The sequence below is a fragment of the Phoenix dactylifera genome, chromosome 7 (assembly GCF_009389715.1).
Source record: "Phoenix dactylifera cultivar Barhee BC4 chromosome 7, palm_55x_up_171113_PBpolish2nd_filt_p, whole genome shotgun sequence".
Taxonomy (NCBI): Eukaryota; Viridiplantae; Streptophyta; class Magnoliopsida; order Arecales; family Arecaceae; genus Phoenix; species Phoenix dactylifera.
In genome coordinates this window covers 2,901,599-2,927,739 of record NC_052398.1, presented here as the reverse complement: position 1 = coordinate 2,927,739, position 26,141 = coordinate 2,901,599, and the positions used below count along the sequence as shown (strand labels likewise).

Genomic DNA, 26,141 nt, shown 5'->3' with positions numbered 1-26,141 from the left:
CAATCAGCCTGCAGAACACATATCGCATAAGAAAGTTCCTCCCATGCTGCCCTAAGCTCCGCCCCAAAAGTATGCCCTGCTTAGTTTTCATTGGTAGTTGATGTATAGATGACTGCTTGTTCTCAAAAAGCCTCTTATTAACATCCATCCCGTATAAGTTTCCCATCATTAACGGTGGAAGTTGATCATTTCAAAATCCCTTTCAAGATGGGCTTCTTTAGGATTATTTGAACCATCTCTTGTGGTAAAAATAGAAGATAAACTTAGAATAGTCCATTGCCGTGCATAGGAAATCAGATCAGAAACCTTATTCCCCCTAGATATGCATCATATATAGTGGCATCGGCAATGCATCAATAGGCAAAGTTGAAATCCATGGATCCTCCATTATAGAAACCTAGTTACGCAAATGGCCTGCTAGTTTCTCCATTAAAACTAATTTCTTTGGTGAAGAAATTGAAGTCCAAGACCACCATTTGATCTAGAAAGGCAAATTAAGCTCCAATTAGCCACCACGTGTTCCAGTCATCCATAGTCATTTGTTATTTTAAAATTTATTTATTAAACATGCATCTTGACGTATTATAATAAAAATAAGAGTTTTTTTTTTGCATGAATATTCTTCTAAACATCGAATTCTGCATGAATATTCTTTCAAAATTGATATTTGTATCTATACCTTCATAAAATATTTGTTTTGCTATTCTACCTTTTTTTTTTATCTTCATTTTTGCATATGTTCCTACACCATCTAATGCCGCTAAAAAATTAATAATTTTAAATTAAAATAACTAAAATATTTTTAATAGATGAATGTAGAAAAAGAAATATTTATAAGACGATTATAATGAGAACAAAAAAAATTCAAATTTTATTTTATTTTTAATTAAAATAAATATAGTTTTTATTAACGGTGTTAGAAAAATTATTATATTAGAAGTATTTGGTCTAAAAATAGTATTTTATAAGGGTAAAAAGTAAATATAATTTTTGAAAAAAGTATTCACGTAAATTTAAATTTTTAGAAGCGTATTTATAAAAAATAAAATAAAATAAAAATAAAAATAAATGGTTATAATTGGGATCGTGCACGGTTTAATTTCAGAGACCCGGCCCGCCGAGACTCGAGAGGGACCTGCCACGCGGCTGAAGGGGGATCCACCCAAAATCTAACCTTCATTTCCATCCCTCCTGGGCCCCGCCCCGATTACCAACAGCCTGTACGGAACCGGCTGGAACCTGGGTTTCCCATACCGGGGGCGCACGTGTCGCGGCTGTATCTCTCTCGCGAAGGATTCACCTTCCTTCGCGCGAATCCACGGTTGGATTAATCCATCGCACAGATCTCAAATCGATCCGAACTCATCATTCACCTCCTGCGCGGCTCGCAAATCGATAAGTCGATGATCCAACGGTTGAGTCGCCCGAAAGGAAGGTGAATCCTTCCTTCGTGCAAAAGATGCAATTCTAACGAGGGGCACACTGGTTAAAGTTAAACCGCCGTAGCTGAGCTGTTCTCTCCCAGGTGCCAGATGACAGCTGCCCGCGCGGCTGCGGGACCCGCGTGTACGTGCGGCGCGGGGGCACGGGCCATGAAACCCATCTCCGAACCACTCTTTTACAAGAAAGAAGGAAAACGGCCGGAGGTCCGAGACTCCGAGTGGTGCTCGGTTTAGTAACCAAGAAGCCAAGCAAGAAGAAGAAGAAGAAGAAGAATGGCGAAGGGCTCTTCGGTGCAGGTCCTCTACGAGCTCTGCAAGAAAACCTTCTCGCCTTCATCAGGCGCTTCTCCTTCCCCGCAGGCCATTCGGAAGCTCTCCGCTCTTCTCGGTAAATTAATCGGCTTAAATTCTTCGTGCATCCTCTCCCTGTCCCGTTTTCCGACGAAAACTGAAAGTGCTCTGATTTTTGGAACCATCCTTTGAGGGTTTTGTGCGAATCAATTGGTCTGTGTTGACGCACTTGTTCGTGGACATCGAATTGCTATGTGGAATCGGTCATGCATTTCATCGAATAGTTCATCTTCTAAATCCAGCCCCCCCTCCCGGGGTGTTGTTCTTATTTTTGGTCATTTATCTTTTTCGCGCTTTTATGAAGCTGGTAAATTTACGTGCAAATGCACGTTGAGCCTAAATGAATTTAGGAGAAATATTATAGATTACAATTATGCCGTTAAATTAGCTTAGGATATAAAAATGGAAAGAAATATATAAATAATTTTTTTGATTCTATCAAATACTTTTCGCGAGATGAACGTATATTTACCAAAGTCATATAAGAATGTGTTATTGGTGCTTCTAATAATACAGCATGAGAGTGGAAAAATAAATAGCTAATATGATGATATGCTGGTTCCATATGCTTTTAAAAACAAATCAGAAAAATGATTTTAACAAAAGCAAGACAACACTATTATTTTATTTGGCTTCCAATGCCTTTTACTTGTTGCTCCTATTTTTTCTATTAATATATTCTTAAAGATTTTATGATTCTGATTTTTATATGGCTTCCTATCAATAAGTAGGTGGGGCAGCAAAAATCGTTGCTGACGTCTTGTTCAAGAATCAAAATTGTTCTGAGTTTTGAAGGATGGTGATTAAGCTTAGTTTGGAAGAGAACTGTCATAGATTATATCATGATCATAGCGACAGCAGGAGGGATCAAAATAGGATTGGATTCTTCTGAATCTTTTGTCAGAGATGCATGTGCTTGGAATTGCATATGGCGATAATGGTTGGGATATGTTGGCTAGCATTGGGATTTGGGGTGAACTTTGAGATGAGGTCTATGAAAGAGTACAACAGATTTTGAAGAAATGAAAATGATGAGAAGGCTTTGAACAAAAAGGAGATGCATTTGATTGGATTTGTGCCAGGGGTTATTTCTAAGTAGGAGACGACTGATACTAGGGGTAGATGGATCATCGAGGATGTGAGGTAGTTAAGTAATAATTCATTCTGTGTGAGTCCGCCAATTAATGGATTAATGGATACCTGGGAACAAGGAGGCATGGTCACTGTGGAGAATGAATCTTTGCCAAAGAGAATTCGACTTGAACTCTTGTTAGAAGAGGGCAAGATCCTGCCAGGATAAGATCACGGGAGTGGATGAGAAAGAGATAGTATCTGGTCTAGAGTTTCATTTTTATAGAGTTAGTACAGAAATTAATTGGATTGGTTACATCCTTTTGTGGTTAAGTTTCTATTTTTGGGTAAATTCTAGGATTTTTTAAGGAAACTAGAGATAGACTCTTTTCTGGATTTTATTTCGAAGTCGCAGATTATGCTTTCTAGCAAATGTTCTGAGTTGGATTTGAGATGGATTTGGTGTTCTTTTTGGTGCACGGTGAGATTTAGGGCACTTATATCGTCTAATGAATTTGGTTATTAGTGGTTCGGATGCTCTCAATTAAATGTTAGGGTTGTTGCTTCTTGACTTAAATGTGTTGACTTAAGGAAAAAGTAATCACAATTTTAATTATGTTGATTTAATTATGATAAATTTATCAAAATTGCATTAGTAATTTTCTAGAGACATTCATGTTACAAAATAACTCTAAAAATAAAACATTCATAATATCATTGTTACATTACATTAGGTAGGCCTACTGAGTCTCTGCATATCTTTGACTGCAACGAGTAATATTTTTTTTCTAAACAAAAAGATATGGTGAATTTGAAAAAAATTAAATAAAACATGTATTTAAATTTAAAAAAAATATAAAGATAGAAAACTAATAAGAATTGATTGAAAGTAAGATATATTAATTATGATAAATATTATTGATATACATGTTAAGTTTTACTTGAAATTTATCCTTTGGATTTAACTTCTATTTAACATATAAGCCATTTAAGTTACATGTGGATTATATATTTTTGAGGGTGTCTAGAAGAAACTTACTAATACAATATTTGTCCATTAATTTAACTTTCATAGCCTATAATGTATCTCTTTTGTTCAGTTAGTTTTTTCTTTCGTACAAAGCTACAATGGATCTAGGGAGATATGGAGCTCACATCAAGTGATCAAGATGCAATTCTTATTATGCTAGATGATTAAGATTTGCAAACCAACCTTATTGGTGGGAGATGACCTGCATGAAGCCATCTCAAGAAGACTTGAACAAGAATCGTTTACCCAAAGTTTAAGAATAGCCTTTTTTCCCTATATGTTTTATATCTACTAGTCTTTATTATAAACACTGATTTGGCTTAAGCCTTTTCCCTTTTTTATATATTTTGAGAGGCTAACCTTTGCTTTTATGAAATAAAAAAAGTCCTTTTCTAACTGACATTTTGTTAAAATTTTAATTAAAATTCTTCACATGAGATCAAAGGTCCTTCTTAGTCAATTTGATGAGGAAGGTTTCACCCCATATGGCACTTGTCTCGGTATCCTTGCCATTGTCTTGCAATAGGAGAGGCATAAGATGGTATGCTTACAATTGTTGCCATTAGAGGTCCAAGATGGATTCACTGCTAGATGATTTTTAGGTTAAGGTATATAGCCACAGCCGCTAAGAAGAGTAACTAGGCAATTGAATGGAAAAAGGATTGAGTAGAAGAGTATATAAAAGATGGTAGGTGGCTCCTAGAATGCAAGATGAGAAAAGGTTAAGGGTTTAGCTTAGATAGTTAGGACCAATATTCTAAACCTCAAACTCAGTATGCTAGATTTTTTTAAAGATTCGAGTGAATTCATAACTAAGATGAGAACATCAAATAAAAAAGCATACCATAATAATGCATGAGAATTGAAGTACTGAATAAAATTATGCTCACAGACTGATCAATCTACAGCTAAGTTATAAGATGTAAAGGTAATCCTTGTCATCAAGTAGTAAATAAAAATTTTCATAACTAATGTTAACAATGGTCCTTTAATCACCCAATAGCTAAAGTTTTGATGTTTAAAAATATAAAAAGAACAAACATACAAAGAGGAGAAGAAAAGAGTGTCTTTTTTTGTGGTAAAGTTTGTTGTTGTCTGAAGAGGAGAAGATGTAATGCATGAAGAGGAGAAAAACAATGTTGGATTGGTGCCCCCTAGAGGAGGAGAAGAAGAGGAGAAAACACATTACATCAGATCCAATTGCATGAGATATTTGGCATGATCTTATTCTTTTTTGAAAATATTAGGAGCCATGGTTTGCCTGGCAATTGAAAGGATATGAGTTTCTTACCCTGTTTGTATGGCCTGCTAAATTATCCATGGACAAATCCTGCAAAGCCCCTAAAGGAGGACAAGAACAAAGTTCAGTATGGACTAACGTGATTGCGAACTCCATCCGAGCAAGCAATCCCCCCCCCCCCCAAAAATATAAGAACAGCGGATTCTCTGTAAAAGCTGATTTCCAGTATTTTTTTTTCCATGGGGGAGTTGGGGGGGGGGGGGGGGAGGGTGGCTCTACGATCTAAAGATAAATTGCTTTCCTTCCATCTTTAGCTTGTTCCCGTCCATAACCATACAAGGAATATTCCACAAATACATTATGTTTGCATCCAACCAACCCCTTGAATTATGATTTTTTTTGTATTAGGTCACCTGCTCTGTTGGGTTTCTTGTCCAATATTTTCTGAGAAAAACCAAGGATTTCTTTGTGATAATTAGATCCTAATGGAAATGTTCCAGAAGCTAGGAATATTTTAGTTTATCTCTGTTCTAACTTATCGATTTCTATGCACTGATTAGGATTAATTTAACAATATTAATATGTTGAGAATTCATATTAAATTGGGAAACTGTAATTGGGAGAATTTTTTTTGTGGCTTGAATGGCCAAGATTAACTCAGCAAAAAATCAAAGGTATTTGGTAAAACATATGCTACAAGTTGGCTATCTATATCTCTGGAATCCTTTGGGAAATTGTTTTATCTTTGCTTATTGATGGGCAGGGGCGATTTTGTCTTTAGATTCTATGATTCTTGTATGAACCTCTAGCGGACAGGATTTGTTTTATTAGTTTCAAGGGTCCAGATTGTCTCTGGATAGAAATTATAGGCACTTATATATATATATATATATATATATATATATATAAAATATGGATTAAAGTGGATTCTTTTTTGGGATTTGTTTCTTTGGTAAATTGAGTTTTCACAAGTTGACTGAAAATTCTGCTTGGTTGGAGATAGAAATCGATTCCCTTGAACCTTTTGGCACTAGCCTAGTGGAACAATTTATCTAATAAGTGACTTACCTGCCTCCTTCTCCTTCCTTACCTGTTAGCATCCAAATCTATTCCTTGTGATTAGCTGCCTAGCTGGAATGTCGAATGTCACAACATTAACCTTTTTTCAGCAGTTAGTGCTTCATAGTGTATGAGTTTGTCTTTTGGAATGTTGATGGGACATAAATACACGTTAGGCACGTGTCGGACACTATAACAGGACATGTATGTCCATCAAATTATAGATACGTATATTCTTTTGTATTCTTCTTGAGAAACATCTAGGTCAATCAGACAGCTTGGAAGTTCATTTTCTGTTTGTTAGTTAATTCGAGTACATCTGTTGACATCTTTGATATTAAATTGATGTCCAGTTTTATATGGTTAAGATAATTGTATGCCGATCTTGGTATTATTGTTGCAATAGAACTTAGCTGTTAACTTTGACATAACATAGGATCATGTTCAAGAATAAATGATCCCTGTGTACGATTTCAAAGGCATCCGCCTTTTCTTTCCTATCAGTTGCATATATTATGTGATACAGGAACTTTCTTGCTTGGTCCATGCTATTTTGTGGAGATCAGCTTTCTATTGAAGTTCTTTTTTTTTAGCAATATGGTGGTCATTTGCCACCATTTGGTGATTGAACTGAGCACCTCTCCCATGAAGAGTTGGCTGCCAACCAGCTGAGCTAAGACCTGCTGGTGTTCCCTTTGAAGCTCTAGATTGGTCATAAATACAAAATTTGAGGATTGATACCTTGTACATTGTAAATCTGATGGATCTTACCTTTAAGAAAATTATATTGCAAGCTCCATATTTGTAAGCCATTGTTCAGCTTTCATTTAGTATATGTGATGAGATAGTTTATGTTGTTCAGATACTATTAGTCCGGCAGAAGTTGGTCTTAAAGATGATAACCTGGAGGATGATAGGGGACATGGTTTTTTTGGGTTAAATTCGTTCAAGAATTCAGCCAGGACTGCTCAATGGGCTCAACCGATAACATACTTGCATATATATGAATGTGATAGTTTTTCGGTAAGTTCATTCAACTGCTTTGGTAGTTATTCTACTTGAATCTTATTCTTCTATATATTTTAGTTGCGTCCATTTTAATTTTATATCTTAAGAACAATGAGCAAGTCAAGGTGCTGAAATAAGCACATGCATGAAAAACGATCATCGATAATAAGATCCCCATCATTAGGTTGAAATTTTGACATTAAGATCATACTTGGAATAGTAGTGCAGGAGCTGGTTGCAAGGATTCGGATATTGGTAGTTTGGTACCGATGGTGGTACCAGTTTTCTATTGGACCAGTACAGTGCCAATCCGACCCCTATCAATTCACTATATGTGGTTGTGTGCCAGTACTATTCAGGATGCATTTTTTTTTAAATAAGAGAAATAAGATGGGTGGTTAAGTGGTTGTGAATATGAGCCATTGTGTCATTGATCCAATGGCTCAGAACTTTATTTTTGGGGGATGAGGAGCTTTCGACACTGGTTTCTTAACCCTAGCTGCTTCCTATATTCCATGTATTCTCTCTCCCACTTGGTTCCTTCTCTCCACCATGCCTCCTTGTCTCTTCTTGCCTCCCAGGCTTCTCCCACAGGTGAACCTTCTAGGCTCTTTCTGGTGACCCGCCTCAGCTCCTCTCTCCAGCAACCCTCCTCAGTTCCTCTCGCCAGGAACCCTTCTCAACTCCCACTGCCTTTCCACAACCCTCCTCCTCCTCCTCCTCCTTTGGGCCTCCTCCACCACACCCCACTGCTTCCTCCTCTGGTGCCGCTGCCACATCCTTCTCTGATGCCCCGCTCTTGTTTCATTGTATTTCAGCATCTCAGCCTTGGGAGTAGAGAGCATTAGAGAGAGGTCCCCTTCTCACCCTTTTGATTAATTTAAGGCCAAATTGACCCGATTGGGCTCGGTACTGGCTGAACTAGCCCTGGTGCGAGCCTATACCGGCTGGTACCAATCAGTATGTGTGTTATGCATCGATCTGGGTCAGTTTTGATGTCCTTCATTGCAACTCCGTGTGGTTTTCTCGCAGAACAGTAGGGCACCAAGAATATTGTTCCGGCGGTGTTAAAATCCTTGATTGGTTGAATAACCACAAAAAAATGGTCAGATCAGCAACTGTGTTCTTCTATCGGATCAACTATTCACATGGGGCATAAGAAATCTCAACCAGATTGACTTGTAAGCTTGAAATCAGAGTAGAGTTCTCATTGGCAATTTAAATATTGAAAGTTTTACATCATAGATGATTAATGTTATTTATCATTAACTTGGATGACAACATTTTGCTAATAAAATGACATGTCGATAATCATTGGTTAATGCAAATGACAGACATCTTGGTGATTGAAGTAAAGGTCTTCGTAAAGCAATACTCATAAACATGAGTGAAGCTATGAGTTGTCACAGACACTTGCCATGGGTGCCGTATGTCACAGTGCTATGGAGTTTTTGAGACTTCAAACTCAAAAACATGGGCATTTTATTGTACAATTCAAAAAACTTACTATGGACATAGGCCATCATTTAAAGAAACCCGGATGCCACTGTATCCTTAAAGCATTTGACCCTGATTTTCAAGACATTACCTGCGAAGTCACCGGCTTTATGTTGTTATGCTGGTATTAAAGGTTAAGTTACATATTTGGGTTTTAAACAGCTTAGGAAATGGGTTTGTTAAATTACTGTATTGCATGGCACTTTGTAAGTATAACTGCTTATTCTGGATCAGAGCATTTCTTAACTGTCTTCTGTATTTTTATCCCACTAATACGATATGGCACTTAAGTTGACTTGTATTTCTGCAGATTGGCATATTTTGCTTGCCTACTTCATCTGTTATTCCACTACATGACCACCCTGGGATGACCGTTTTGAGTAAGATGCTTTATGGCTCTATGCATGTGAAAGCATATGACTGGATAGAACCTGCCTGTATGATGAGAAGTCAAGAGCCTGACTCCTTTCCTGGTCTGCTTCTTAGCTTCATGGTCCTGCATGATTCTTATGATAGTGCTATAATATTCAAGTACACGCTTAAATTCTATTAATGTTTCTTGGCAGTAAGCAATAATTTTACAAATTCTGATAGCATTAGAAGGAATAAGTATATATTTCTGTTAGATGCTTCAAAGGGCGAGGAAAGGTGGTTTCTTGTTTTTGTTTATTTAGTTTTTCATTTATTTATATTGAACCAACTTTCAAGAGACAGACTACTGGTTTCTTTTGCAATTCGCAAAAACTTACTGCTTGAGTGCCCTATAGTTTTTTTATGCGTGCTTCCTTGTTATCGTTCATAGATACATGCTTGTGTCATTATGCGCATCTGTATGCATCTAATGTACTTCGCTCTGGAAATAAAAATCTTTATGAAAGCTAGCCACTTCCAAGTGTATGGCTATCAGGACTTCTTGTAGCACTTAATGTTATTTTACCTAACCTGATCTGGATCTAATATATCAGCAAAGACATCGATATCATGCTACCAAGCTTACAGTGCTCAGAAATAGTCACTTCTGCTTTAAGTTATGATTGCCTTTGTTAATTTTCTATAATAGGAAGCCTACTTTCTGTTTTTTAGTGTAAGGCTCTTTCCATATTCACTGTTTTTGAGAAGAAACTCTTTCCAAGTTCACTGAAGCAGTTTAAGCTGCAACTACAAACTAGACAAATGACTGTATCCACATAGTTGTCGTCAGTCTTGATAGGGAAACCTTCTCTTGATTCTTCAAATGCCGCAAGCCAATGATCAGACTTAAGCTGAATTACTTGGCTCCACAGGTACAAGGCTGGATCAGGTTAACAAAGCTGATGAATGAAATAATCCTTCCCAAAGCTTACTTGGCTCCATCAAGGTTTTGAACATCAGGCCGACCTTTCGGACCCTAAAGATAGATTCCAAGGTTGGACTATTCTGTTATTCTTAGATGCATCGGGCAGGTTAAAGTGAAGTCAGAATATTAGTTATGCAGGATATTAGATGTCCCAGCCACATTCTTGAACATGCCAATGAACATTCTCTTTTTTCTCTTGGCTTACTATGGATCTGCGTGGCTACAATATTTGCCTTATTTTGGAAGGAAATTATTTTGTCTTCTTGTTTATTTAGGCCGATTTCTGAAAACTGGAGGAGCTGCTAGATCTCTTGCCCTGCCAATTATATGATTTTATATCTGAATTCAATAGATGGTTTATGTATTGGAACTGCTCTTTTTGTGCAGTGAGATTAGCAAAGTTACACAAGGACACTGTCCTGACAGCACCATGTCCAACCACTGTTTTGTACCCAAAAAGTGGAGGCAACTTGCACTGTTTCACTGCTGTTACTTCTTGTGCTGTGCTTGATGTCCTTGCTCCACCATACTCTGAAGAAGCTGGCAGGCTTTGCACCTATTATCATGACTACCCGTACTCCAGTTTCAGTAAGTAAAGTTCGTCTATTTTTCATCAAAATATGCTCTTGTGAGTAACTTTATTTTTGAATTCTTGCATATGTATGGAGTCTATACTTTAACTAGTTTTCACGAGCAGAAGTTTCTGTATTGCTTATCATCCTGTAAAACAGAGTCTTACTTTTTACTATCTCTATAGTATATCAAGTGAACTTCCCAAAGGTTACTTGAAGCAATAACTGAAAACCTTGTCCGTTGCCACCAAGGTGGTAGCCTGGTGGTAAGGGGGCTTGGACTCCATCCGAGTTGTCCGGGGTCGAAACGCGCGGGCGTCGATTAAATTAGGGGACCACATGCCCCACGCCCGAGTGGCTCTGTGTGGATATGCTTTCCTTCCATCAGTACTGAGGTAGCCATCAGTACTGAGGTAGCGCTGGGGTGACATACTCACACGTGGATGGCCCAGTGGGATTTCCTACGGGTTGGGGAGGGCACACGGAAACTTGCGACCCGCATCGAACATTCTCTAGTGGAAGGGCCCCAGTGGGGGTTGCTACGCGGGTGGGGTTCTGCCCCTCCCCTTCCCCTCTTATTTTTCACCAAAAAAAAAAAAACCCTTGTCTGTTCTGTAATATACCTATCATATATATTACATAGCATTATATACTCTTCCATGCTGGTCTTTCCCAGGCTTCTGTTTTCCATTATTAATATAATTATTGAAATTTGAAATGTATTATAGGAAGGACAAATAAATTGATGCATATGAAAGAATTAGTATAAATTGCTAATCAATTCTGAATGTGATAATAAAATGGTGAAAAATATCTAAATAAAACATAAGTTGCTTCAGATGATTGGATACTATGTGACAGACCTTTTTAATGACAGCAACTGAAAACAAACTGGGTGTGAATGAGAGTAATGAGGATTATGCATGGCTTGAGGCTATAGATGCCCCTGATGATCTCTACATGCGCTCAGGTCAATATGCTGGTCCAGCTGTGCAGGTATGGCTCCATTGACTGTTATCTGTTGATAGTTGGCTGCATGTATTATTTAATTTTCTGACCATCTCTTCATATGCTGTTGGAATGAGTTCCTAATAACAGGAAGAGTTCTGCTTTCCAGGATCATGTAATGTAGTCTAGCAAAGTGCCTTCTGTATGTACATCAAGATATTTGGGAAGTGACTCGTCTTGACTGGGGCTAAATCTGGCTGAATCCGTTCGTCACCGATCCATCAAAAGCCCTAATAGGGAAGACAATATTCAAATACAATCGATAGGATTGCACCTATCAAACATATATTTTATCTTTGAGGGCCTTGCACTGAACTGGGGTTTCTATGCATATGGGACATGGGACCCTAATTGTTTTTCCTTGCTGCACTTCAAACATGAAGTTGTTTCGCAAATTGGACTGGTGAATTAGATTACTAGTGCTGATACTGTAGTTGAGTGCTGCGGTATATTTTCTTTAAGAAAACTAGTACTGTGGTTTTATTGTTAAAACATGTTCAGAAATTTCAGTGACCGCTTTTGAGTTCCCACTTGCAGAAACATGATCAAAGAAGATGGTGGCCAAGTTATGGTTCTTTTTCCAATATGGTTATTGCAGATTGTTTTTTGATCCTTAATGAAATAATTACATGGCCATCTGCCCTGCGTTGAGGTGGCTGAAAGTATTTTGGTTTACAGGTGTTATGTTTTTTTTAAATAGCATTAATAGCTTCATTCAACTTACCAAATCTCAGCAGGATTTGTGAGCTTTCAGGGAAGCTTATTTTCTGGATGTTGGAGGGATGCAGATAAAATCCTTCAGAGATCTTCGAAACAATTTGTGAAATTTCCATATTAGTGTAGATTCTTGCCTGGCCAAACTTGTTTTAGCGTCGGCAATTTTTTATCAGTGTGCCGAAAACATAATTGGAAAGCATTTCCAAAATCTTATGATGATCCAAAGACTCGTTCCTCTTAAACGAATAGCAAGGAGTTATGGCTGAAGAGGTAGAATAGTCTTTTACAACTAGCTTAGTTGGTGAAGTTATTGGGGGTTAAAAAAAATTATCGGGGTGGAAATTTTGCTTATGTTTAGGTGAGAGTCCTCCCTTCCTCTCTTTTCTCAAAATACTAATTGCCTGTTAATTCATGATTTGGCATGCGAAATGTTTCAGCACCTTGAAGTGTTACTATGCAATAAGCCATCAAATGCAGCTTATGACGTACATTCTCAGGTTCTAAAGTGGAGTTTTTTTAAGTGGAGTTTCAGCACCTTGAAGTGTTACCATGCAATAATTCCTCTCGTTTGATAGAGCTTTTAAAGTAGAACTTTCAAAAGTGGAGTTTTTGAAAATAGAAATTATAAGCATCCCAGATGTTTGGCGAAATCGGACCTGTCGGTGGGTCGGGCTCCGACCTGACATGACCCGAACCGAAGCTTTACGCAATCGGAGCAAAAACAAAAAAACAAAAAACAAAAATACCAAATATATTTCCGTTGTCAGATATTAAAAAATAAAAAAATTCTTGTTTTTAATTTTTTGCAGAAAAAATGACAGTGACGGCGATGCCAAGCGCAGGCAAATTATCTCCGTTTCCTCGGGGAAGGGAATTAGATTTTCACGTCTTCCGCGAAAGCCGGTGGATGCGAGAGGTTACCCCCGTCGCCCTTTTGGAACCATGGAGCTTAAAGCAGGATTCGTGAAACGTGGCCGACGAGTTAAAAGCGAAGGGGAAAAAAAAAAACGAGGCTCGGACAGGATCTCTTCCGTTGCCGAGTCACCGATGAACGCAAAATAACTGGCAGGAGATTAAAGTTTGCAAATTTTGGAGAACACGGAAAAGATCAAAGCTTTTAAAGGTAAGATCCTTCCCTTTTTTCAATTTTTTTTTTTTTTGGTCTTCTAATTTTTTGAGGGAGATAATAAAGACTGCCCGAGCCAAGATGTTCGATTTATTTGTTTATTTGCTATCTTTTCCTTGGGCAGTTTGTATGGGTCTCTCCAATGAAACTTCTTGTCGAATCATAATGAGGTGAAATAACTAGAAAAAGAAAGAAAGAAGAAGATGGGGAAAATGGGTTGGGAGAATCCTATTCTCCAGAGTTACCATTCTTTGAAACAGATGACAATTAGAGAAGTGTTTAGAGAAACCGTTCTAATCAGGGAGCAGAACATCTCTGTTCTTATTTTAATGAGGGATATCTTTTCTGAGTGGAATTTAATGCAGTTTTGTTTTGTCTTGCATCATGATTTCTCAAGAGAAATAGATCGAAGGTATCTGTGAGTGTTTCAAAACAAATAAGCATTTGTGCATCCTGATGCCGTTAATGGCTATTGTGGATGAGTTTTCCATTTTATTCATGCCTTTTGAATTGTCCATTATGAAAAAAATTTGCAATTTGTCACCAAGAGTCTTACTTAACGGTGCTAAAAGAATTGTATAATTATTTCTTTCTTCTTATTTTGGATAGTTCTGATCGATGACATCTTTGAGTGTAATCTTGAAACCTTCCTGAAGATCTGTCGGGTTAGAGGCTCAGAAACACAAAGCAAAATATACTTTTTTCATTTTTTTAATTGTTTCTGGGAACAACATATCTCCATTGGCTAGTGTTTTTATATTTTCACTTCAGTTCTATTCTTGGTTGCAGGAATTTTTACTGCTTAAAGTTTGGTTCTTTAACTAGAAGGGTGTAGTCAGCAAAGTTCTGTAGCTGTCTGGAAGGAAGATCTTTCTATTCCAGTCAAAAACAACTTAAAAGAAGGAAAAAAAGACTGATATCATGGAAATGGGCAAGAATATCAAGAAAAGGCTCGCGTTTGTACTAATTGATGGGTTAGGTGATGTATCTCTGCCAAGGTTTCAATACCAGACACCCCTTCAAGTAGCAAATACCCCCAATTTGGATGCAATAGCCTCTGCTGGAGTTAATGGGCTCATGGATCCGGTGGAAGCGGGCCTGGCTTGTGGGAGTGACACGGCACACCTTTCTATACTGGGTTATGATCCGAGAATCTATTATCGAGGTCGCGGGGCATTTGAGTCGATGGGTGCTGGATTGGCTATGTCGCCAGGAGACATTGCTTTCAAGGTGAGACATTTGTTCCTTGCATGGAAGCATCCCGAAGATATATGACGTCCCCATGAAGTTTATGAGAATGAAATATCCGCTATGCTATCGATTCAGATGGCAGATGGCATTCTAGCTAGTTTGATTGTGTAATTTCTGAAGCCATCAAACTGACAAATTGGCCATGTTCTGCAGACACATATAACAGACATACATATAAACTTCAATATTCATTTAGTGATTCACAAGGATATGGAAGGAAGTCATTGTAATGGATTGCTAAAAGATGAGGAACCAAATGTTAATTTCAGGAGTTGAATGGATATTTGTCTAACTGCTTTGTTCAGGTAGTAGTGGTTCAATATGGACTAAAAGCTGTGTCCACAGGATTAAACCTGATATCCCAAAAGAAGAATGTGGAATGACTGCTTTTCTACAATCATAGCTGTAAGGTGTAACATACATAGGAAGGAAGCTGTAAGATGATCATGTAACAATGCTATTTCTGTGCACATATGTATGGGTGTATATTTGAAAATTTGCGTGAATGAATTTTATATCTGTGTATATTCACCTTACAATATAAATCTACATTTTGTTCTTCAGTCAAATTTTGCTACCATGGATGAGAACACTGGAATTGTGACCAGTAGGAGAGCTGATCGGCATTTTGAGGAAGAGGGTCCAATTCTTTGTGCAGCTTTGGATGGAATGAAGCTCCCATCTTTCCCCAAATATGAAGTGAGAGTCAAGTAAGTAGTACATAAAAATAGTTGTTCCATGAAATACATATTAGCTTTGGTAACTATTCCACACCTTTTTCTTCAAAGTCCTATCTAAATCATTCTTAGAAACATTGCAAAATTTCCTGTGTCTCATCTTGAAGAAAGCACCTTGTAGAAGAAAATATATGCTCTGATGTTAGTGGTACCCTGAATAATCAGATAATAGCGTAGTACAGGAATGTGGTGTCCATCATTTTTTTTTTGTAATTGCTGCTGCTAGCTAATTGACGAATGATGGTTTCCCCTAGCAAACTTTTTGAGCTTCCGCTCATGTGATCGATCAAGTTCTTTCAATCCCTTTATTGTCAGAAAATAAGGCAATTTTCATGCAGTCAAATGCTCCAAATTTAATCCAAAAGGATCTGTTAAACTATGTTTAGTTAATTAGTTCAGAAATCAAGCTAATTATTAAGCATTCAACTTATCATGTTCTATTCTGGCTTTGAGTTTTTCAATCTGTTTATGATTTGCCCATGAAAATTAAGTGTTCCTTGGAATGACAATAGAGAGGTACTTTTTTGTGAGACTAGAAGGCTACTAATAGTAGTGCATAACCGTCTACAGATATGCCACTGAGCACAGATGTGGGGTAGTTGTGAAGGGTCCAAAATTGAGTGGAAATATTTCTGGGACTGACCCATTAAAAGACAATCGGTTACTTCTGAAAGCAGAAGCTCTGGATGATACAGAGGAAGCAAAGAACACAGCAGCAGTGGTCAATGAACTTTCTAAAGAAATGTCACGTATTCTGGTATCTCATCCTTTGAATGCAAAACGAGCAGCGGAAGGGAAAAATATTGCAAATGTTGTTCTTTTGCGAGGTTGTGGCATTCGAATTGAGGTCAGTTCAGTTAAAATGATCAATATGGTATATTCTCACTTTTTGTTCAGAGTTTTGTGCATAGTAATCTAGGAAGACTAATTTTTTATTTGAATTTAGGGGCTGCATGCACTCTGATATCTTGCACCTATTGCAACCCTATATGCATGTCGAGGCTGTACTATATTCTGTGCACTTCCTATTCTACCATGACACAGATGAATTTGATCCAATAATCATGATGCCAAAGTCCGGTGGTTTACACTGGTTCCATACTGCCCTGCATTTTTTTCTGAGCAATTTGGTTGCAGTCCATATTAAGGATTTAGATACTGGTGCGTACTTGTCCATAACAGATCGTACCAAAGGGGTACTGTATTGTACCAGTGCCATATCAACGCATGGTTTCCTTCTTTTTTCTTTGCTGTCCCAACAAAGGCATACTATGTTTTTAGTATGGTACTGTATTGCACCGGTCCATACTATATTGATGAGGTGCCGGTATGGGTATTGGTACCAATACTTTAATACTTGGTCCATATTATATAATCCTTTGAAAAATGGTATCTACTTTGAAGTATCGAATATTATGTCCATATCATCCATTTTGAAAGCAGGTTCTCATATTATGTTGTGTCATGCTGAGGGCTAACACATATTGGCATTAAAAGATATACGACTTTTCAAGTATATTTCCTTTGTATTTCAACCTTCACTTTATTTGATGCCTTTATTAGCAGAAGGATAACATTTTCTGAAAGCAGGTTATCATATATGATTCTTGCTTCCTCATGTACATTACACTTATCTGCTCTTCCTATGGATGCATCAGAAGAGGCACTGTGGTACATGGTCTCTTTTGTCACATTATTAAGCAAATGAAGAAGTAACAAAGGGAAAATAGAGAGTAAGAAAGAAGAAACAAAGAAAGGGAGAGGATGTGAAAGAGTAAGAATGAGAACAGGAGAAGCCACAATGCCATTATGGCATTTTATGTTTTTTATTGTTTTAAAATTTTCCACATTTTTAATTCAAAGTAAGCAAAACTGCCAAAACTACCAACACTGTCAAATTTGAATGTCCACAGGCTTGACCGAAATTGGAACACAACATTTTCAAACCTTGACACGAACACTATGAGGATATGGCATTTAGGTAGATGGAACTAGGTCTGACCTCCCACCTTGGGAAGCTATCCCTTATTCAAATACTTAAACCTTGTTTGGATTTATGAAAATGATATGAAAAGTAAATGAAGGTTTAAGTCTGGACATATTAATTTGTCAATGTAGGCGTGACTAAACCGCTAGTCTCATTTGCTTTTCATGACCTTTAGTTTCTCAGCATTCAAGTAGCACTTTACAGTATAATTTCCCTCAAGATGAACCATTCTTTTCGTTTTCAGGTTTTTTTTCGAAACTTAGATTTTGAAAATGGGACAACCGTTGAGGATTCAGCTTATTAGAGAATGCACTCAACAGCTAAATGTCTGATTTTGTTATTAGGCAATTTTGTGCCTCAACACATTTGTAAAAGATCCTTTCATTACATGGCTATCAGGTTCCTGCTTTTGAGAAGCAGCATGGATTATCACCATGCATGGTAGCTCCCACCAAGATTATAGCAGGGTTGGGTCTATCATTGGGTATTGATATCCTTGAAGCTCCTGGAGCAACTGGAGATTATCGAACACTACTAACCTCCAAAGCTACAGCTATAGCAAAGGCGCTTTCTGCACCACTAAAGCCATCCCCACCTGTTTTTGTACCTGGGGAGGATGAACATAAACCAGGCCGAGCAGATGGATACGACTTCGGGTTTCTCCACATCAAGGTAAGAACTGCCATGCCTTCTTTTTCCTGGTTTGTCCCACAAAGTTGATGCATTAAGATTTCTCTAACACATGTTGCAAACTTTTCCCCATTTTACCTCCTTAAAAAAAAAAAAAAATTATACTATGCTCTATTGAACTATCACTGTTTATGCCAATGGGGGTCTTCCCCATACAACAATGAACTAATTCTTAAAATGTAGTGGACAAAAAATTCAACAACAGGCAGCTGGATTTGAGATCTCAAGTATTTTTTTTGGTAAGGATTTTTTAGGATCCCTTTTACTGAAACCTATTCTGCTTGTTTTGATAGCATTTGGTGTTTGTGGTTGTTTTCTATCCTTTATTGTGTGCAGAGGACAATCCAGCTTTGAAGAAAAAAAGATGTTAGGCAAATATTCTGCCAGAAAAATGTGCAAGAAAAGTTTAAGGATGCTTCAGTAAATAGAGTCCTAGGTTTATGTCAAAGGAATGCAGGAAGGGGTGAGATGTTGTGGCTCAGGTAGTGACTACTTTCCAGGAACCTTATTATTTATTTAGTCACCGGCTGTTCACCGGCAGGTCAGTAGGCCTTTTAGAAGGCGATGATGAGATTGTGAAGAAAGATAAAATGCCTTGAGAGAGGATGTAGCCCTTATTTTGTATCAATGCTGAAGAAGCATACCTAAAACCGAGACACAATAAGTAGGAAAAAGACTGGTTATGGTTAGGGACCTAGGGTTGAAGAAGTAATAAGATTGTGGATCTCTCTTTTAAAGGGGACAGAAGTCAGCAATGGGAAACTAAGAAATCTGTATCGGAACTATGCTCTGATTTGTCAGTCATTCTTGTCAGAGGCTCTTGCAGCATTCTCTTGGTTATTTATATGATTTTTTTTGTGTGTGTTATCCCCAATTTTTGGCAGTTTTCGGTACCTCACTTTTGAGACCTGCTGCTTGTTTTAGCCATTATGAATTGTTTTACATTCTTAAAATTTTCAACTCTTAGTATTGGCAGCAATATTGTTGGAAAATATCACAGTTTTCATGTAATGTTGTTGTAGGCAATAGATGATGCTGGTCATGACAAGGCAAGTATATTGAAAGTCCGAGCATTGGAAGCCGCAGACCGGGCCATTGGTCAGCTGACAAGACTTCTCTGGGAGGCAGAAAAATCTGGGAACTTCCAGTATTGCCTCTGTGTCACTGGAGATCATTCCACTCCAGTGGAGTATGGCGATCATAGCTTCGAACCTGTCCCATTTGCCCTCTGCCAGTTGAAGGACTTTGTCAGCATTGTAGAGGAGGCAAATGTGGTGCAAACTCCCCTAGAAACTTTCCCACTTCCTTCGGTCAAGGCTGGTGAAGATTTAAGGGAAGAAATAGTAATGTTGGATAACAGAAGTGGTGAATGTAAAGCCTTTGGTGGTGATTCAGTCTCTGAGTTCAGTGAGGTTGCAGCTGCAAGGGGTTGCCTTGGAAGGTTCCCTGGGAGTGAGATGATGGGCGTGATAAGGAAATTCCTTAAGCTAAAGAATGACTAGTTATGCGACAGATGCAGAGATTTGTAAATCCAGTTGTGTCAAATGCCGGGTTTCAGTTGTCTCGGTGCTGGCCAAAAAATAATGGAGGGAAGATGAGGCTATTTTAACTCAAATGGGCAGATGAATTTTTCATCTTTTGTACATGTTAATCCCTGAATGATGCAATAATCTATGACATGCAGATATTCATATAACTTGTTAGGTGACTGAAACTCAAGTTTGCAGTAAGTCTGCTGTTTCTATTTATTACAAAGTACAAGGTTTCGGATTTCTTTTGTGGCAGTCGCAACAGTGCTTACGGTGTTCCATTAACAGATGGACACCAAAGAAAGTTATCCGAGGTTCTCATCTGATGCAAACTTAATTATGACATGTTCTTGCAAGCAATCATGTATATGAGGTATAAAGGCTGAAAGAAAGTATGATTCTTAATACACCAAGAAAGTATGATTCTTAATACACCAACTGGGCTCAACTTACATGCTTCACTCGCTCATTTTAAAAAAGCAGGCACTTTGTTGCAGCCAGCCGACAAGTTAAAAGTGATGACCACAGGCTCTTTGACTATACAGGTTTCATCACCAATAATGCGTGATAATAATTTGTGGACAAAAAGAACCATTGAAGAACTAACTATAAAGAATATTAATTTATCTTAAAGAAACGCGCAATCAATATTCTTCTTTTTGAAAACTAGATCAACTATCTCTTCGCAACCTTCCAGCCTGAAACTTCTTTATACATTATATGATTGGACCTTGTGGACAAAAAGAGCCATAGAAAAACTAACTATAAAAAATACTGTCTTATCTTAGAAAAAGGCGCATTGTGGACAAAAGGAACCATCGAAGAACTAATTATAAAAAAATACTAGCTTACCTTAGAGCAAGGCGCAATTGATGGGGCATTTTTTTCAGTCATTTGATGGACTTGAATCAATGACTTAAGGCCTATTCTAGAAGATTTTATAGGGGAGTGTCCCAGCCATCTCACATGCGCACACGTTACAGAAATTTTATGACCATTAGTCCATAGAGGTTTAAACCAACAAAACAACACTGTTAGGAAGGAAATTTGCTTCAGGAAGATCGGTCATAAACCAGATAAAAAGAATGGATGAGAGTTACAGACCAAAATAATAGAACTGAGGGGAAGGGAGAGAACACGACCAAATGAACCTTATGTAAAATCTTCTATAACCAAGCTTTCTTCAACTTATATTCCGCAGCAAAGAGTGTGCAGACATCAATGAGAGAAATGGTGATGTTAGCTTTACAACAAAATGGCACTAGTGGCAATGAAATGTATGACACTGAGACCATCAAGAATTTATGAGATTTGTGCAGACGCTATTGGAGCTTCCTATCAAGGCATCAGATTGCCTTCTCAAGCCATTCTGGAAGTGTCAGCGAAGCCTTCATTCCAAGTTTAGCAACGAATACTGCATGCAAAATGTGCAGCAAGAAAACAAAGAACCCACAATTGAGTAGCAGCTGTTTTGGGACAGACAAAAACAAACACATAATCAATAATCTCTGCATGAGAAGCTCCACAAAATCCATGTGATGAACCAACTACAAAACTCAGATATTTTTAAAATGTTACCAGGCTCCCAAATATAGCATATATGGCATCCATTGATGGAATTGTATTTACACCCATGCCCGTAAGGATATAGGTGAGAGAAGCATGAAGGTTGACTGTGATCTGCAGGCCAGTAGACAATTAGAATAACATATCAAGGTTTTAGCAAAGACGCGTGTTTCAGGAAGTACCAAGTCAAGTATGTTCTCTCTTATCAAAAATGAGGATAGTAAAACATATCCAAGAGCTCCTGTTGCACGAACCTGCACATTAAGGTTCTCTTCAGAAATATATGCATATGTCTATATGATGCCTAATTGAAAAATCAAAGTCAAAAAGGTTTAATAAAATGAAACAGCGAGATGGGCATTACTATTGTGCACAGGACTATTGAAAGACCCCAATTTACCCGCAGCCTGAGAACACAATGAAATGGTAACATAATTCATTCATCTTCTAGATTATAGCTAAGCACATTCAAAACTCTGATCTGGGTTGCAAATGATGAACTGACAGAGAGCTGTATATGTCTGCCTATTTCATAAAATTGTAAATAATATAGGGAGAAGAGATAAAAACATCATATTTCATACCTCCATAGAGAACCCATGGCCAGACCAACTACTCCATGCATAAGCTGCAGATAAAGAAGAAGGCATGAGAAGGAAATGCACCGATAACTTCTGGTCTTATACTTTTATGTAGTTTCAAAAGAAATCTAGTTGGACAGTCAGGTAAAATATAGTACAGCTGCTTTTTGCAAGCATAAAATAATTTTTGTATAAAATCAAGTGATCTTAAGTTGCAGGATGTTCAAATGTGGCAGTTGAAACAGTAAGTTTGTTTCATGTGGCGTGCATGGTTCATGATTGCAAATGCTACTTAAAACAACCTCTAAAGTGTGCTTATTTGGTGTATGTTTATTTATGGTGTAGATTGTCCATCACCAGTACCAAACAAATCTTAACAAATAATGTATCAAGTCAGGTTCAGCATATGATCTGCTTCATCCAGTAATCATGCCATATTGTTGATGATCTTAAAAATAGAAACAAGTTTTGATTCATGTTCAGCGTTATTACAGCTTTAAATACAGAAGTTGGTGTTCAGGGGTCATCTCAACTGCAAACCCAAGACTGGTTCAAAAAATGGTAAACAATCATCACTTCATTTTAATTTTTAAGTGGATCCAACTAAGTGACACTTCAGGCATCGTTAATTGGAGTTATCCAGGAAAATGTAATATTGCATGAATTATTCGAAACTTGTGTAAGAGTACGCATATATTTCTAAAACATGCCAGAAACACAGAAAAGAAAGGTTCTCTGTGGTTAAAGGATGCTAATAACAGAAAAGAAAATATAGTCCTGTTCATTAGATGTCAGATTGAACTGAGCAATCATCCAAAAGTTGTTAATTACCGTCAAATTTAATGGAATATGCAGAGATATACCAGAGTCGAGGCAGGGAACATTAGTTTGATGACCCAATTACAGGAAACTCACAACCTTAAAAAACTGCTATAACTTAAAAAGCAGAAGATTTAATCAACATAAGATTGTAAACAAAGTAGAGTGTCGATTAAAAACTTGGGATCCAGAAATTGGCAAGAAAAGGGGAGAAAAAGAGTCACAGGTTTGGGGTTAAGGATGAGAATTCACATGGGCTGGAAATTATTCCCGAAAAGAAAAATAGAGGAAATAAGGCTTATTGTTCAAGTCTGTATCTAGAACATTTGATATATCAGCCTGGAAATTTAAGTAAGGAATGTCAAATTTTTGCAACAAAATCATAATATGATCCATCAGTCCATGATTGCATCATAGTGCATAAGAAAATTCCACTTGCATTTTTTTTCTCTTAAGACTGAAGTACAATACTGCAGGTTTGTTTATGTTTAACAATTAACAGAAGCTGATTATCCTTAACTATAACCTTAACCAGCAAGCCATATCCATTTTGTTGTCTAACATATTAAATGCTACACAAATCAAACACAAACTGGACAGAGTCATTGTGGCAATCTGTCCTTTTCTCTTTCTTCTATAATATTTTCATTCTTTCAAAAATAATACCAACTCAAGTGCATAAATATTAGCTTGCGAAAGAGAGCATCTCATTCAGTAGCTCTACGATATCTTCCCAGTGCAAATAACATCTTAAGAGAACAATCCAGCAGAATGATGTTTACATTAAGGCCCTGTTTGGGAAGGCCCTGCCAGATCCGGTGGGATTGGTGGGGAAGCAAGCATGGCCGGGGAAGAGAGAGAGCGGGAGCGGGAGAGGGAGAAGGCACGGGGTCATGGCACCTGATCCCTGCCGGCTTTTTTTTTAAGAGATTTTTTATTATTCCCGTCAAGATTGGTCCGATGACTGCCTCGATCTCCTCTCTCTTCTCCCACTGCCTCCCACTCCCCCCTCCTGAGCTCTATTCCCTGCTGATCTCCCTGGATCTGCAGGATGTTAAGCCCTAAGAAGCTGCAAGTTTATTCCTTTGGATATCTTAAGAAATCTAAACCAAATTATAGTGGAAATATTTTAATTACTCTCATCTAGGTTCCTAGAATAAGGAAGACATGCATAAATTGAATTAAATAGGGACAAGAAGTAGTGTATGAAGTAACCAAGACTTCTTGAAGCACGGAAGGTAAAAGCTAATTTTCTTTTGAAAACAAATAATGCAAAGTTAAAAGGAACATACAAAAAACTGCCTTTGACAAATAAGTCCACGGTAGATATAACTTAAAAAATAGCAAGTTGCCAAATAGTGTGCGCCTTGATGCAACGGAAAAGTTGCTCCATTGTGATCCAGATATCATGAGTTCGAATCATGGAAACAATCTCTTCACACGCAGAGGTAAGGCTGTGTACATCTGACCCTCAAACATATATAGGTTGGTTATACACACAGATGCAGCTCAATTACTTCCAAGGTTCCATGAAAATACAACAAAGAACCTTCTGGAACCAAGTTCTTGAAGATCTTGCAAAATTCCATAATTATGCTGAAACCACCGCTATAGCAATGCTGAAAGCACCAGTTTTCTTAAATGAATATAACAGACACAGACAAGACAGAAGCTCATGTATAGCAAGGTAATACAAACACGTTCTTGGAGGTAAAATATTAATCAAGACAAAGATCAAGATTTCAATACTACATAGTTTTAGAACTGGTCACCAGATATGTAGATGCCTTCACTGGACCAGCCAAGGTGAGCAATAGCATAGAAGTAGCCACCTAGAATAAAAAAAAGAATAACAAGAAAACATTCAACAACATCAATAGTTCTCCCAATCAAAAAATGCACCAAACTTCAAGTAGTTATCTAGGTACAGACGAACCATGGTTTTTCTACCAGCTGCCACACCCCATCTGATTGAAGAGATCACAATTGGCAATGAGAAGAAACAACCAAAGTAATTCTGTAGTCATCAAAATCCATCAGACAAAGTTACAAATTTCGCCATAACAACTGTTAAAATGTCATCTACATGCATATATGAAGTCATGCATGTATGTTTCTATATATCTATCTAGATAGATAGATAAGCCTCAATAATCTTGTTCAAGGTATTCAGTACAAGCCAAAACATAAGAACATAGTGCCCGATTAGTAAAAGCTTCGGAAAGGCTCCTAGAGGAATGATCATATCTTACAAATAACATTTGAAAAGGAACAGAAGAGAAGTGGCAAAATGAAGTTAAAATGTAGCTAGGTCATTAGGAAATATCATGAAAATCACCTTCATTGACCAAACAATATGAAATGGGTTTGGTAATAAACAGAGTAAATAGTATATTTTATAATGGTTGCTTTGCTAAGACATAGTATAACATTGTATAAGGAAGCCTAAATAGTGAGCTTTGCTAAGACATAGGCCATAATGGTTGCTGTCCAATTTTCCACAGCAGGCTTTCATATGTCAGCATATATTTTTCGGAGTGGACCATCATCAACTGAAGCATGTACATAATTTAATGATTCTTCTTCCTGGCCATTTGGAAAAAGCTCGCGTTGATAGCCTCTTAAACAGCAACAGATATATAGAGAAAAAGAAAAGACTCTTATCCTACTGATTATGCAACAAAATCAACGAAGGTTGCAACTTTCGCACCAAAATTAAGAAAAAAGACACAAGAAGATCTCACTACAAGAAAATCATATTACGGAGACTCTGAGAACGTGGAGAGAGAGAGAGCTGACATCGATGGCAAGGAAATTCCTCAAGAAATAGGCCAGGGGCCTTCTTAGCGGTACAGGGAAAGAAAGAAAACCATTGTTATCCCACTTATATGCCCCGGAATCAACAAAGATCGCAACTTTTGCACCAAAAGTATAAGAAAACCACAAGAAGATCAGGAGTCGACACAATCTCTATTGCCGAGACAGCGAGGAGGGTAGGAGCAAGAGATAGCTGACCTCGATGGCAAGGGAGTTGCTCAAGAAATAGGCCAGGCCGGAGATGGACGCGAACATGGCGCACTCCACTAGCCTCAGAGTTTGCCTAAAGATTTCCCCCTCGGCACCCAAATCCTCGTATTCCATCGAAATCCCACCGCCATCTTCCTCCTCCTCTTTCTGGGCATGCTTCTCGGCTCCGCTGATGGAAACCCTAGGTTGGAATTCAGGGAAAGAGATTGGGAACGGGGAGAGGGCGGAATAAGGCAAGGAGGCATTGCGCCCGAAGAGGTTCTTGGGGGATTCGGGGAGGGAGAGAGGGTTGCGACGAGGGTAGAATTGGCGCAGAGAAGCGGAAGGAAGGTAGAGGAGTCGAAGATTTAAAAGTGTCATCTTGGAGAACAAAAGGAGGGAGGAACGCGGTCCCTTCTCTCACTCCATATGTTGAGGAGAAAAATATATATGGATCCCTGGCATAATTTTATTTTTTTTAAGTTTTTTTTTCATAACCTTCTCAATATTCATATATA

At 37.8% G+C, this 26,141-nt stretch overlaps 3 protein-coding genes across 6 annotated transcripts; 2 read left to right on the top strand and 1 right to left on the bottom strand.

Moving 5' to 3' along the window:
- Positions 1-1,532: 1,532 nt before the first annotated feature.
- LOC103702409 (plant cysteine oxidase 3) lies at positions 1,533-12,150 on the top strand. Of its 2 annotated transcripts, none has more exons than XM_039127932.1 (6): positions 1,533-1,830; positions 7,056-7,216; positions 9,009-9,171; positions 10,422-10,622; positions 11,484-11,602; positions 11,724-12,150. In XM_039127932.1, the coding sequence occupies exons 1-6, from the start codon at positions 1,716-1,718 to the stop codon at positions 11,736-11,738; spliced, it is 774 nt and encodes a 257-aa protein (XP_038983860.1). In that variant the 5' UTR covers positions 1,533-1,715; the 3' UTR covers positions 11,739-12,150. The 2 variants fall into 2 exon arrangements, with proteins under 2 accessions (XP_038983860.1, XP_017697099.3); XM_017841610.3 differs by having other exon boundaries at positions 11,705-12,144.
- A 1,041-nt stretch (positions 12,151-13,191) lies between these two features.
- Positions 13,192-19,896, top strand: LOC103702410 (probable 2,3-bisphosphoglycerate-independent phosphoglycerate mutase). Of its 2 annotated transcripts, none has more exons than XM_039127931.1 (6): positions 13,192-13,454; positions 14,229-14,687; positions 15,273-15,418; positions 16,016-16,292; positions 17,832-18,104; positions 19,145-19,896. In XM_039127931.1, the coding sequence occupies exons 2-6, from the start codon at positions 14,379-14,381 to the stop codon at positions 19,622-19,624; spliced, it is 1,485 nt and encodes a 494-aa protein (XP_038983859.1). In that variant the 5' UTR covers positions 13,192-13,454; positions 14,229-14,378; the 3' UTR covers positions 19,625-19,896. The 2 variants fall into 2 exon arrangements, with proteins under 2 accessions (XP_038983859.1, XP_026658529.2); XM_026802728.2 differs by having other exon boundaries at positions 13,196-13,454; positions 14,247-14,687.
- Positions 19,897-20,797: 901 nt separating this feature from the next.
- Positions 20,798-26,048, bottom strand: LOC103702411. Of its 2 annotated transcripts, none has more exons than XM_008784846.4 (8): positions 25,633-26,048; positions 24,554-24,634; positions 24,390-24,449; positions 21,802-21,845; positions 21,582-21,624; positions 21,400-21,471; positions 21,230-21,331; positions 20,798-21,117 (listed from the first exon to the last, which is right to left on the bottom strand). In XM_008784846.4, exons 1-8 carry the CDS (start codon positions 26,002-26,004, stop codon positions 20,998-21,000), a joined length of 894 nt encoding a protein of 297 aa, XP_008783068.2. In that variant the 5' UTR covers positions 26,005-26,048; the 3' UTR covers positions 20,798-20,997. The 2 variants fall into 2 exon arrangements, with proteins under 2 accessions (XP_008783068.2, XP_026658531.1); XM_026802730.2 differs by having other exon boundaries at positions 20,798-21,065.
- Positions 26,049-26,141: the final 93 nt, after the last annotated feature.